Source organism: Lactuca virosa, chromosome 1 (genome assembly GCF_052849685.1).
Source record: "Lactuca virosa cultivar CGN04683 chromosome 1, Lactuca_virosa_CGN04683_v6, whole genome shotgun sequence".
NCBI classification, from domain to species: domain Eukaryota; kingdom Viridiplantae; phylum Streptophyta; class Magnoliopsida; order Asterales; family Asteraceae; genus Lactuca; species Lactuca virosa.
Genome location: NC_136426.1, coordinates 255,041,604 through 255,056,643, shown reverse-complemented (window position 1 = coordinate 255,056,643; position 15,040 = coordinate 255,041,604). Strand labels below are relative to the sequence as shown.

Genomic DNA, 15,040 nt, shown 5'->3' with positions numbered 1-15,040 from the left:
TGCTGGTACGGAACGTGTTGGCGACATCTGCCAACCATCTGGTACTCGCAATGGGGTCCCGAGCCCCATGATAGTCAGGAGCTCCACAAGCTCTGAACTCCCTGAAAGTCAATGTGCGCGATCCCATCATGGCCGCTATCTCAGTACGGAACGCGCTCAACTTCTTATCCAGAAGCTCTAAGATACCCTCCTTGACCGATCCAAAGATCACAGGAGTCTGGTCTAGTATGTTGCGTGTGACCTCCGAGGAGATGAACTCCCTGGTATGCTCATCTAACTGCTTGGCTCCAGAGCCTGAGTCCGATCCCTCTCCTGCACCTGAGCTACCCACTGCTGGTCTAGGGCGCAAAACCATCATTCTGAAACACAACATAACAGACATCAACATACTAATATAATTGGAGGGATCACATACACTACAAGTTCCCTGGTCTTGTCTCAGCCTTCCTTGATTCGAGTACGGATCCTCTGTATGGGACCATACTACCTTCCACATCTATCCGTACTTTCCTCAAGAACTGCCTCGACTCCACCAAGTCCCTTCTACTACTATTGCTGCTGATCTCATGCTAAACTCTTCCTAGGCTTACCCTAGGGTAATCACCAAACCACTCTCCGCCATCAGCTGCATAAGAAGTCCCTGCCTTCTTTCCCTAACTAGCTCGCGAATACTATTATATATTACTCAGACTAGATAATTCTTCGAATGAGAGATCCTACTCTATAACGGTTGGACTCAAACAAGAGTTGCGAAATAGAGCTAGACTTAACCTTATGAAATTATTTAGTCCTTGCAATATGCAACGTAACATATTCGTTTCCTAGTTAGTGAAAGACGACTAGAACTCCTAAAAGCACAAAGCAAGCAACATTCGAGCATCGAGTACACATAATCAAGCATCTACTATTCTGGCTATCATACTGACTAATCTGTACTAGCATGTAGTTCTCATAAAGCTAAACACATATAACAGGCACATAAGGCATCCTTCCTAGATCCTTAGTCCTAATCTAGCATGTTGTTCTAATAAAGCTGATAATCATAACATAGCATAAACTTGTATGGGTAATTTGGGAGTACTTACTTGAGCTCGGCTGATTGCATGCACCACACCCTTTTCTCTTTTCAAAGTTATTTTCTTTCTAAAAATTATTTTCACTTTTCTAAAACTCTTTTCTTTCCTCAAGATCCTTTTTACAAAAATTGATTTTCTTTTTGAAAATTTCTATACCAATTCCTTAGTTTGAGTTCAGACACACCCGGAAGTGTGCCCGAATCCCTCAAACCAAGGCTCTGATACCAACTTGAAACATCCCCAAAAATACGGCCCAAAAATTTCATTTTTCAATCATTAATAAAATCATAAACCATCCAAGATCATAAATAAAATCGTGAGTCATGTATCATAACATGACATGAAAACTGTTCCATATAAAAATCTCATAACAAAATATCAGAGTAAAACTCCCAGGCTGAAGACTGTGGCGGGTTTTCCTCACTCAACTACATTAATGGCGCCATATAGATGTGTTAGGTATCATTTAAAAGAATATTCTGCTTGGGCCCCACAAAATTCTAGAGAGTTGTTCAAGCTTCACCACGCTTCATTACGTAATGCTATAGAAAGGGCATTTGGTGTTCTAAAAAGAAGGTTCCCTATCATTAGAAGTACACGGGAACCTTTTTATTCTTGTGAAACACAATCAGACATTTTTTTGGCGTGTTGTATTTTACATAACTTTTTGATAGTCGAAGATCGTGACAAAGATCTTGAAGATGAGGTATTACAAGAGGTGTTAAGTGCACCAACAGGAAGTGAGACATAATTCAAGTGGTGCGCATGAGGGTAACAACATGACAGAACAACTAAGGGACTCAATTGCAAATCAAATGTGGACTAATTACTTATTGAGTCCAAACAATGAAATAAATATGTCTACGTAGTTTAAGAGTATTTCGTTATAGTACTTCATTTGCAATTTGGTTTTTTATTGAACATTGTTTTGTGAATTTATTTGTGTTATTTCGTTTTTTTTAATGTTATTTTTTTTATAACTTGTGCACTTTATGACTATGTTCTTTTTTATAATAATGTATGTTTCTTTTTATGTTATGTAGAAACCGATAATGAACAAGCAATAACCTTTTGTAAATGTCGGTAAGAAGTCACTCGTGAACTGTACAGAACAGATGGATGCTGCATTTGTTGATGCAATGGTACAACAACAAGAAAAAAGGATATAGGTTTAATGGAAATTTTACTACACAAGTGTATGCGAATATGGTTGAGGAGCTCAATAAGAAACTTAACATGAATTTAACTAAAAGTAATCAAAAAAATCGTTTGAAAAGTTTGAAATATGGTTTTTCACAATGGTATGGCATGTTCCATGAGATTTCCTTGAGTGGGTTCGGTTGGAATGTTGAAACCCAACTAATTGAAGCAGATGATCAGGTTTGGGATCTCTTAATTAAGGTTAGTGTTCGTTTTACGTTGTATTTAGTTTTGTTTTATATTATGTTATTATTAACATTTTTAATATATTTTGGGGTTTTTAAACAGTCAAAGCCTGAAGCTGTTATACTGAAGACCAAAAGGATGGCCAACTTCGAGAAAATGTTGGTATTATTTGCGAGAGATAGAGCTTTCAGGAGAAAATGTTGAAACAAAAAAGGAGAGAAATGTCAGGTTTAGCAAGACTACAGACATCAAAATAGAAAATATTTTAGAGGTTGATGATTTATTGGCAAGTAATGATGTTACATTGGAGAACCAATGTATAGATGATGATGAAGATGACATTCAAGTGGTATCTCCTACGCCTGAACAAAATTCAAGTGCGAAAAAGTGCAAAACTAAAAAAAGAAAACTCGTAAATGAAGTAGAAAAGGAAGTTGAACCTCAGCCTCAACCTGAAGCTGAAACATTTGAAACAGAGATTATGAATGTTGTTGGTGATGTAGCTAATGCTATGAGGGAAGGTAACAAAATCTTTGAAAGAGTTTACCATCATGAGTTAAGAGGTGATGAAATTTATCAAGAGTTGAAGCCGATGAGTTTGGAATCCCATGAAATACCAGGTGCTCTCATGTATTTGGCTCGTAACCAAGCACATGAGAGGACGTTGTTTACTTGTCCAATGAACATACAAAATGATCTACTAAAAACAATGATGGGCGCAGGTAAATGATGAATTAGGAGAATAAGTGTTTATTTCTTGTTTCTTTGTTTGACTTCACAAATTGAATTATGGTTTTTGGAATCATAGTCTTATTAAACTGCATTGTTTTGGACAATTTTTAAAGTATGTTTTCTTTTCAATTAGACAAATGCTATTAAAAGATAGCCACATTTTAATATTATTTATGTTTTGCTACTCATTGATAATTTAATTGAATATTATATGTTGGTGGTATTCCACTAAAGATGTATGTATGTGTGTAAAGGAATGTGAAGACACAAAATATGAAGATGACATACAAATCAACATTTTTTTTTTAAATTTGAACCATGTATGTAATATGATTGCTAAAAAAAATAAGAATAAAATTGTAATGTTATTATTAAACATTTTTTTCTTTTCCTCCCAATTCAGAAACACATTTTTAGAAAAACTTCATTTCCTTTCCTTCAAACTTTGGACAACACGAAAAAAAAAAAAAAAAAAAAGAAGTTAATCACTTGCTTCCTCTCCCTTTCTTTTCTCTCCATATTTTTTTTTTAGTTTAATGAAATTTGGAAACAGGGTGTAAATTTTTAGAAAGCGATAAATAGGATCATGTGATTTGTATTTTTCTTTTTAATCAATATCCCTTACCTTTTGAGAGTAATCACATGTACGTACAAGAAAAAGGAATAATTACAGCAGTCAACACAGGTCTTAAGTTAAAGACGACAAGACGATCATCACGGGGGAGTCATCCGGACGCTATCCCGCTATAAACCTCCCTACAAAGCAAATTAGAGGCCGATTTCATAGCCATCTCTCTTCAATCCTTCCCATAAATGATGCACTAATCCCAAAAAACCCCATTTTCACCCCTTTGTTGCACCAAACACAACTGAACGATGGAGTTTGATCCGTTTGCGAAAGGATCCACTGTAGAAGTAAGCAGCGACGAAGAAGGCTTCCATGGTGCATGGTACGTCGCCACCCTGGTGGATATAGCAGAGGCTTCACCGACGAAGAAAAGAAGGTCATCCAGCGAGAGGAATAGAAATAAGAAGAAAGTCGGGTATTTGGTAAGGTATGCTACATTGTTTGAGGAAGATGATGCCACTGTGCCTTTGACGGAGATCGTACACCCTTCGTACGTAAGACCTTTACCCCCGCGTAATCCTCGCCGTAAGAAAGACAACAAGGCGGGGACAGAGGCGGAGACGGAGGAGGGTAGTGGTGGTGATTTTCAGCTAAACGATGTCGTAGATGCGTACCTTAGAGATGGGTGGTGGATCGGTGTGGTACGTAAGGTGATCGTCGTCGACGGAGAGATGACAAAGTATCTTATTTCGTTTGAAAGCCCGCCGGAGGAAATAGAGTTCGAAGCGTCTCAGATACGACTTCATGTTGACTGGACCAAATCCGGCTGGAAGCTCAGACGACAGAAGGTATATTTCGCTTTCAATGGCAGAAATCGCTTAAAGGGTTTTGATGCGTGTCTAAACCCGGTCATATAATATGTTTTTGAGTATTTTCTTGAATAGGGTTACTGTTTCTATTCGAGTTTGATGCCTGAAATAGCTCCTTTTTGATCTTAAATTTAGGGTTCTCATAAAAAACAAGTACATTTCGAAGTTTTCTTGTAAAAACTGATTTAAAGAATGTTTTATCGGTACATTGTTATATAATGTTCTAAAAGAACGTCCGATTTGCAGAAGGTAGAAGGGTTCCGGCGTTCCATTACTATGGCAAAATCTTTTGATCAAAGCGTAAAATCAAGAAAATCTTTAATTATTTGTTTGTTGACAATCTTTCTAGACACTTCTTTTTCACAAAGAATAGATTCAGAGCGTCAGACTCCTACTTTTGTTTTTCTCCATTTTTTGGTTGGAAGAAAAAAGTACAATTTTGTAAAAAGTGGTATTTTTTCTTTAAAAAGAAACAATTTTCAGTAAAAAGTTAAGACCTAACCAAAGTTTTTCTCTATTAAGTCTATTTTTTTCGAATTTAGTAAAAAAAAAACATTTCTAAAAAATTCAGTCATTTTTGGTAAAAAGTTTGGACTCAACCTGGAAGACCTTCTTCTCTATTATGTAATTTTTTTCTACATTAAATAAGAAGACAAAAATCACATATACCTTACCAGAACAAGTAAAAAAACTATACACAATTTCTATATTTGAAAAGTAATTGTTGTTTTTTAATCTCAAGCAGAAGCCCAATCAGGAATCCACTGATAAAAATACGACACATACATCAGAGTCCAACAATGAGTCTCATTCAGACTTCATCACTCCTAACAAAGCTTCAATGACTGATTCACCTTACCTAACCGTTGGACACCGGCTTTCAGCTAAAAAGAGGAGTCATTCACGAAAAAAAGCTGTGAGTGGAATTTTCTCTCTCTTCACTCCATATTTGCAATGTAGTTTAATTGTGTCTCTACTCATATGGACAATGTACCTTGATTTGTGTTAATAATAGCAATGTACTCTGAATTTATATCATGTGCAGGTAACTAATGCTGAGAAAGTTGGTGTGGTGAATGGTTCGGTTACATATCGCAGGACAAGACGAGTTGTGAATGTGGATGAAGAAGAAGAAGAAGAAGATTTACATGGAAATTTTCAATCTTCTGCTGTTGTGGAAAACTCAGGTTTGGTTTGTTTTTTATTTATTTATTATTTTTTTTTTTTTTGGGGGGGGGGGGGGTGGAACGGCTGGTTAGTGGTTAGAAGTTAGTAGAACCGGATTAGAACCCTGGATCTGTGCATTTTATGGGTCCGATCTCCATTTAGCAATAGCAACGTACTTTTTTTTTACTATAACATCTTGCTTTCATTTCTTTTCATTTTTTGTTTTTGTTTTTAAGGCATTAATGCTTTGAAAAGTTTATGCAATTATAGTGTTGTACTTTCCTTTTCTTTTCTTTTTTTTTTTTTTTTTACCTACCAAGACATTGTAGTTTGAAAATATGACCATGAAATTTGGTTTGTATTCAAATAACATTGTGATAATTGGGTAGTTTTTTGAAAGTACAATGTTGTAAATGGAAGAAATGAAAGTAGGATGCTATGATAAACTAATTAATTAATGAATGTATGTGCTATTTCTTGCATTTAGCCATAATTTACCATGTTTGGTGATGTCCTGAATGAGTGGAATGTAATATCATATGGATTATGGTATAGGGAGCAAGGGGAACACTGAAGATATGGTCTCCATGATTGAAACAAGTGGAGCACAAGCTAAAGATCAAGAGTTACTTCTCTTGGAGCAAGAGATGATTAACAATGTAAGCTGTATTAGCTTTCTGATAAAGTAAAATTGTGACTAATGAAATTCAAAATTTCTATTTTACTTAATAGAGAATGTCATGGAAATTAGGCTTTCCCCATTAAGTCTGAACATTTTACAAATTGGACATTCTTTATTCTTTTCTTTCCATTTTTCCAAAGCTTTTACTTTCTCAAACATTTCACACTATTTTCCACATATAGTGATGTCTGGAAAAATGATGTCTAAAAGATATTTAAGATTATAACTGCTCATTTGGGAAAATGGAAGGTAAAATAAACGAGGCAAATGTTTGTTTTCTTTAGGACATAAAGGGGATAACCTTATTTCTGTGATTTTTTCTTTTAAGTTGTTCTTTCTGCTATAAGTCAAAAGGAACTAGTTTCTAAGGATCCCATTAAGATGTTTTAGGAAGGTCAAATCTAGCTTTAATGTTCGAATTTGAAATATGAATCTTTTGGGACAAAACAAAATTTAAAACTTAGATTTTGTTTTTGTACAAAGTTAGGTCTTTGATCTGTTAATTTTTTGTTAACAGGAAACTACTGAAACACAAGATGGCAATAGCCAGCTGAAAAGAAAGAGGGGAAGAAAACCAAAGTTACCATTTCAATTGCCAAATGATTCGTTAGAAGGTGTGGATAAAGTTGTTATGTTCTTTTTAGAGCTTTAATCATCTAAAAAACCAAAATATTGTTTCAAAGCTTTAAAAGAAGTTATAATAGAGATTTTTTTTATACTTAAGTTAAAAAGAAGTTATAATAGAGATTGATTGTCATGGAAATGAGGCTTTCCGCATTAAGTCCCAAACTTTTTTAGAGTTTGGCCTTATTTACTTTTTCCTTTATTTTCTCTTTCAATTTCCCCATGTTTTCTACTATTTTCTCAAATATTTTTTAAACATTGTTTTAACCGGAGAACACTTTATTAAGAACTTAATGGGAAAAGAAAAGAAACCTGACTTAAATGAATATATAGAAAAAATGTTTCTACTTTCATCATTCTATCGATTTAACCACTTAGCTATTTTTTGACTGTTTAAAAAAATCATTTTTACCTGTTACCCTGTTTTTGGAAAAGGACCAAATACAAATTTTACATACTTTCATAATTTTATCGATTTTGACAACTGAACTAATTTTTTCTCATCTAGATGATGATCAAGAAGCAGGGAAGAGGGGTTCTTCTGGTGTTCATGAAATCACTACTGAAGATGAGCAACCACTATCCCTCTGGTACCAAGGGATGCAGCCTCTTCCTGTTTTCAAGAGTAAGCTAATTTGTTTCGCCATTATAATTTCTATATATATATTTTTTTTGGTTTTTTGATTTTTTCAGTTGCATAAAGCAATATTAAAAATAGGTGATGAGGACATGGATTTGTTAAAACCAAAATCCATGAAAAAGATATTTGTTTAATTCTGCAATATATAATAGCAAAAAACATTATAGCCATTTATATCTTACAACTTGACTAGTTGGAAGCTAAAGATTCGTTATATAATTAATTAAGAAACTTATACAGGTTATAAAAAATGTCGTATTAGAATCCTGTTTTGTGTGGTTTCTGAAATTAGAAATAGCACCAAGTGCAAATTGTTGGGTTTTCTTAAAGTGTCAAATTATTACTATCATTTATTTGTGTATCATAACATCCTACTTTTATTTCTATTATATAACATTGTATTTACAATCCTTTTCTTATTAAGAAATTGCATTTTGAAAAAGTTAAGACATTATACATTGAAAAAAAATCCAATCATAAGAATGATTTTTTTTTTTTTTTTTTTTTTTACATTTGGATAACATTGATTGTTTGGGTAGAGTTTTCAAAGTTAAATGTTGTAATATTAAGAAATGAGAGCATATAATAAACAAATCAATGAAAGTTAAATGTTATTTCTTGAACTTAACCCTAAAAACATGTTTTTTTTAATCATCTAATATTGTTTCTTATCCTTCTTAGAGAGTTCCTGTTATACCACTCTTGATCATGATGAACCAATCGATGCATCCAATGCCACCATGGTCAACGACAGTCAAACCACCGAAAACCACCACGTTTGGCCTTTTGTCAAGCGGTCTCCAATCTGGGCAACCATCGAATCTACCGAACTATTCCAAAACTTATCCCAAAACCCTCACTTTTCTCCATTATGGGAAACCAAAGAAGATTGCAGAGAGGGTTTAGCCATCGCTCACATGGTAACATTTGCAAATGTGGTTCAACGCACCACAAACCTCCAATGGACCGATCCAAACCATCTCATCAAGAACACTTTGGAAACTTTAGTTGACTTGGAAGCCAACGGGTTCGATGTGGGCCCAGTCCGGGCCCGTTTGGATGAATTACTCGCCAACAAAGATGAAGCGGGCCGGCTCGAGGGTGAAATGAAAGAAGCTGAGAAAGAGGTCGAGAAGTGTAACCGTGAAAAAATGGCGATTGATGAAGAGATTAATGGGCTTGAAAGGAAGATGAGGGAGGTGGAAGAGAAGATGGTGAAAGCTGTGGCAATGAAGAATGTGAAAGATGAGGAAGTTATGGTGGTTCGATCCAAGTTGCAGGTTGTTTCAAAGAGGATTGCAGATTGGAAGTTGGCTTTTGAGGAACTTGTTGGGAGTCCTTTGTGAGTAGGGGTTTCTTTTGGGGTGTTTGTTTTAGGGTTGTGGTTTGATTATTGTGATTGTTATTATCTAACTTTGCTGATGTGGGAAACTGGTTGGTGTTTTGTTTTGTGTTGGTAGGAATGTAAATTAAGCCTCTAGTAATCGGTCATCATCATGCTTCTATTTCGGTGTCTACTTTGTTAGGGATCCAAAAAATGGTGCAGGAATGTCTTATCAATAGGGATGACTGGTACCGTTCTGGATTTCCAAAAAACTGAATTTGATCGAAAGTCAATCCTGAGTACCGCCGAATTAATATAACAGGTATCGGTATCGTTTTCGAAACGAATTAATATAACAGTATCGGTACCGTTTTCGATACTACCACCGGTATTGAATCCCGATTTGTGATTTTAAAGTACCGAGTACCTTTCCATATGTTTAAATTCGCTATGATTCGGTTCCGATACGATATTAGTATGGAATCGGGATTTGATACTAACTGTTCATCCCTACTTATCAATAAAGCTGCAGTAGTCTTCAACTTTTCCTATAAAATCCAGAACGTCATTCGAAAAAAAAAGTCATGGTTTGGACCGTTTTGAGGGTTTGAAATGTTAGATAGTTGGTCTAGGTAGTTCAATTCTTGTTAATCATTTTTATAAACTAATTTTTTTAACCATATGTTAATCTCTGGAAACCCACTACCTATATAGATCAAGAGTGAGTTAAGGGTTGTGCGTGTAAACCTAACGCATTGTACCCGAGTTTCTTTTATTTTATTTTCTTTAGTGAACTCGGTAGCGGAGTGTAACCGATGAAGAAGGCAGTTGTAAATGGAAATAGATGGTGTTGGATGGTAGTGAGGAGGCAACGTTGTTGGCCGATGACAATGATATATTAAAGGGGAGGGGAAGAGAGTTGTGGAAATAGCGAAGGACGGTGATGGTTGAGAAAAAGCAACTCGAATGGGAAATGTCGAATATTGTGGGGTTTTTTTTTTTTTTTTTTTTTGAACCGGCAAATACAAATATTATAATCTACTCCTAAACTAACATCTAATTCCACCACGAGACTTGAACCCTCGACCTCAAGGAGGGATGACACCATCTGATACCGCTGGGCTAGAAGCCCTTTGGTTGTGGGGTTAGTAATGTGGGTTAAATTACGGTTTTGGTCTAGTTGCATGTTTGAAATATATTTTGGAATATAGTTAGCATATTTTTTATAAAAAGGCTAAAACCATTTTTAGAGTAACTAATCATTTTAGCATTGAAAGGTCATATATATATATATATATATATATATATATATATATATATATATATATATATATATATATATATATATATATATATATATATATATATATATATATATATCAATTTAACCCGTTATAGCCTATTTATGATGACTTGGTTATTTTCATCCATTATGGCTTTATACTTGATAGACAAAATAGTAAAAATGGTAATTGCAGTTGTCAAAATTATACGGTTTTGATCAAAAAAGGTTTGGTGGTGCATTAGTCGTCCAATTTTGCATATCTTGTACGGATTTGTTTCCTATGTTGTTAACTTTAACAATTTGATTGTTAAATTTTTTAAAATGACTATTTTACCCTCAGGGACCATTTCTGCAATTGAGTCTTTTTACCAAACCATAGGGACCATTTCTACATATCTTCTATTTAACTTTATTGAAGTATTATATATTAGTTTTTTTTTTTTTAAATTTCTTTTTATTGGATTATTATATATTAATAAATATTATTTTTAATATATAATATTTAATATATTAATAATATTATTTTATTGGAGTATTGATTTCTTTTAATTAATTTTTTTAAATTTCTTTTTTATTGGATTAATTCTTTTTATTGGATTATTATATATTAATAAATATTATTTTTAATATTATATATATATATATATATATATATATATATATATATATATATATATATATATGTATGTATTAATGAATATTAATTTATGGGATTATTAACTTCTTTTAGTTATTTTCTTAATTTCTATTGTATAAATTCTTTTTTATGGGACCGAGTTTAAGACATATTTTGGACAAAACCATAATTTTCGGATCGAGTGATATTGGTGGTGTTGTCCAAATTATACTATCGTCCGGAATGCCCATTCCGGACGAAGTGGTTATTTTTGATAAAAAAACATTAGTTATTTTCTTTAAATACGCATTAAAATGTTGTTAGATTACTTAATTTCCTGTTTATTAATGTACAATAATTCAAATAAATATTAAAAAAATAATTATAAATATCAGTAGTCCGATAAAATAATATTCATTAATATATTAATATTATATATTTAAAATAATATTTATTCATATATAACAATTCAAAAAAAATTATATAATAAAAAAAGTTTTAAAAAAGAAATTAACTAAAAGAAATTAATCCAACAAAATTTCAAGAACAAGGCCAAAAAACCCACCTCTTCTAATTTATTTTAAATATATGAGAGATAACATATTTTAGACAACATCACCACTGTCACTCGGTCCGAAAATGATGATTCTGTCCAAAATATGTCTCCAAATTGGGTCCGACAAAAAAGAATTAATATAATAGAAATTAAAAAAAATAACTAAAAGAAGTTAATAATCCCATAAAGTAATATTCATTAATATATATATATATATATATATATATATATATATATATATATATATTATTAAAAATAATATTTATTAATATATAATAATACAATAAAAAAGAAATGAAACAAGAATTAATTAAAAGAAATCAATACTCCAATAAAATAATATTATTAGTATATTAAATATTATATATTAAAAATAATATTTATTAATATATAATAATCCAATATAAAAAAATTAAAAAAAATTAATATATAATAATTCAATAAAGTTAAAAGGACGATATGCAGAAATGGTCCCTATAGTTTGGTAAATAGACTTAATTGTATAAATGGTCCCTGAGGGTAAAATAGTCATTTTAAAAAGTTAACAGTCAACCTGTTAAAGTTAACGACATAGGGACCAAATCCGTACAAGGTATCCAAAATTGGACCACTTGTGCACCACCAAACCTTTTTGGACCAAAACCGCATAATTTTGACAACCACAGGGACCATTTTTGCAATTTTGTCTACTTGATATATGTGTCGAAGGTAATTCGTAAATTTGTGGCATTATACCAATTTCTAACCTTTGCATGTGAAGTTGTGCGAAGAACGGGTAATTAAGGTGGGCAAATCTTCATGCCCACAACCAACAGACCTCAAGTCTTAACAGGAAACAAATTTTAGGTTTCCTAGTTAGGATGATTATTCTAAAGGCTACACTATTCGTTGACGTTTCGAGATGACTACATATCGTTCCATGTTTCTTGTCATGATGTAGTTATATATTTCCTTGAAATCTATTCAATATCTTATACAGAAAAATTGACCCGCATTGATTAGGTTACGTATTGATGGTACCCAATAAAATAAGCAACCTTATGAATGGTGAAATTTTCATTCGTCAGTAAACCATACCCTTTAATGGTAGAGTCATTTCCTAACATTACATATCACCCCTCTTTGAATGGCCTAAAGTCACACAGTATTCCAACATGTTGGTCGTATGTTAGGAGCATGCGTTATTGATTAACCAGTTGTTGTCGTGATCCTCTTTTCACATTGCATACAGATTCAAATAGTTAGTTTAGGCAACCAAACTTGTTTGGGTCCCTTCGTTTCTGGACAAACGAAAACTCCATAATAGTTTGTGAAATGTGGACAGTTTTAATCAAGGTTGTAGAACTCGTTACTCGGTGCCTGTTCGGCCGACTACCGAGTAGCGAGTACTCGGGGAGTATTCGGATTTGGTAATTCATGTAGAAATATTTTTAGGGAAGATATATATGTCAAAATCATAAGTTGATTGAAATATATAACAAAATTAGATACATTTGGATACACAAAAACTGAAAAACACATAATGGTCTCACTTCATGAATAATTACTGAAAATTAATGATATATATGTAGTAATAATCACATGTGTGTGTGTGTTAAATAATAAATCATTAAGTGTATTATACATATTAATCACCGAGTTGATCGGGTTTTACAACACTGCTCAGTTCAGTAAGGGGCCGATCGGGGAGTACTCGGGATTTTGTAACTCGCCTCGGTAAGGGGCCGAGTAGCGAGTACTCGGAGGAGTAATCGGACAACTCAGGCGAGTTTTGCAACACTGGTTTTAATAAGACTTCATGGGGGAGGTCATATTTCTCGACTCAGTTTTCCTTTTATTCTTGAGACTCTTACATACAATAGATTTCTTTTTATATTTTCTCACCCTCATATTATTTTAGCATTCAACAGGAAGAGTTTTCTTATCTACAAGCTTTATTTCAATAAGGTAGATATGGAGTCACGGATGATTCATTATAATATCCTAATTTTAGAGAAAATAATTTTTTTATTAACTATATAAATAAATAAATTTTTTTCTAATAATAGTTTTCGATAACTATAACTTATAACAATAATATTCTATAACTATAATTTATAATAATAATATTCTATAACTATAAGTGAATTGGATCTTGACTTAAAATAAAACTTAGCCTGAAGGACTAAAAGTATCATTTTAAATCATATTATCATTGACTTTTTGACTTTTCTTAAGGGCTAGAATGTGGTAATAAGAGTTAAGGGGGGGGGGGGGTAAACTAGCAAAAACTAGAAGTTGTAATTAGAAAAGAATTGTAGTTGTGGTAAATGTAGAAAAGATTATGAGGAGGGACTAGTTATATAAAATGATAAAAGAAGAGACTCAAGACCTTCTTCTCTCCCACTTGAGAAAGAGAGAGTTAGGAAGGAAGAGAAATAGCGAAATTATGAGTTAAGAGGAGGATATCACACTACTAGAAAAACAAATGCTCAGACGACGCGCAAATGCGCGTCAAGGAAGGCCCTGTCATAACCAGAGACGACGCGCTTTTGCGCGTCGTCTATTTACGACGCGCATTTACGAAGTGCTCTTACGATACACACTGCGTGTCGAGGAAGGCCCTGTCATAAAGAAGACGACACACATTTACGTGTCGTAACCTTATGACACACATTTACGACGTGCATTGCGTATCATTAAAGCCCCTGTCATAAAGAAAGACGACACACATTTTTGTGTGTCATAAAGTTAAATGTTTTAAAAATTATATATTTTGATAGATTTACTAATTTTCAAATTAAATAACACATTAAAAATCTCATAATACAAAATAAAATACCGTAAATAACAAAAATAATTCATTTCACTAATATGTCAAATACAAATAATTATTCCAATAGTGAGTAAATGTTATAAAAAAAATGAACTCAAGAGAAGCAAAATTTATATATAATTGCATTATCTAGCTTACTATGTGCCAACAACTCTCTGTGTGTTTGCTTTTGCTTGAGTCTCGTTTCCTCCAAAGCTTTTAGCCATGCCAAAGTATGATATCTTAGGGTTCATGTCCAAATCAAGTAAAACATTGCTAGCTTAAATTCATCTAGTCCTTGGCGTGAAGTCTTAGATAGAAGCTTAACTGCAATCTCAAATCCTTCTAGCAGACCCTAAAGATCATTATTGGCCATGTAGCAGGATCAACCTGCCAAAATTAGATAAGTTAAGAATATGCAACACGATTGGTGAAAAGACATAAATGCCCCTACCTTGTATTCAACAGTAGCAATGTTTTGGCAGGAACTAGAATTGAAGAAGAATTGGAATCTATCACGCGTTTGGTTGGCAGAAGATCCAACTACAAAATTTGATGATAACCAACATACTACAACGTTAATAATGGGGCTTAGATTGCGTATGCTTGTATATTTGTAGAAACTGGAATTGAAATAACATGAATTTATGGAATCACTGGTAGGATTTTGTGAATCAAATGGAATTCAATTCCAATTCCCGAGGAATCCATCCACCTCAAA

The 15,040-nt window shown here is 33.1% G+C and overlaps 1 protein-coding gene and 1 pseudogene across 1 annotated transcript; both read left to right on the top strand.

The window, feature by feature from the left end:
* The first annotated feature begins 2,188 nt into the window (after positions 1-2,188).
* On the top strand, positions 2,189-3,192 carry LOC145109103 (uncharacterized protein At2g29880-like; annotated as a pseudogene).
* A 671-nt stretch (positions 3,193-3,863) lies between these two features.
* LOC145166227 (DUF724 domain-containing protein 2-like) lies at positions 3,864-9,235 on the top strand. Its single transcript, XM_079085172.1, has 7 exons — positions 3,864-4,610; positions 5,377-5,547; positions 5,677-5,818; positions 6,354-6,457; positions 6,998-7,094; positions 7,613-7,729; positions 8,426-9,235. Exons 1-7 carry the CDS (start codon positions 4,071-4,073, stop codon positions 9,088-9,090), a joined length of 1,836 nt encoding a protein of 611 aa, XP_078941298.1. The 5' UTR covers positions 3,864-4,070; the 3' UTR covers positions 9,091-9,235.
* Positions 9,236-15,040: the final 5,805 nt, after the last annotated feature.

Coding starts and splice junctions, on each gene's coding strand:
- LOC145166227 (XM_079085172.1), top strand. CDS start 4,071: ATGGAGTTTGATCCGTTTGCGAAAGGATCCACTGTAGAAGTAAGCAGC. Junction 5,548..5,676: donor GTCATTCACGAAAAAAAGCT/GTGAGTGGAATT, acceptor TATCATGTGCAG/GTAACTAATGCTGAGAAAGT. Junction 7,730..8,425: donor GCCTCTTCCTGTTTTCAAGA/GTAAGCTAATTT, acceptor TATCCTTCTTAG/AGAGTTCCTGTTATACCACT.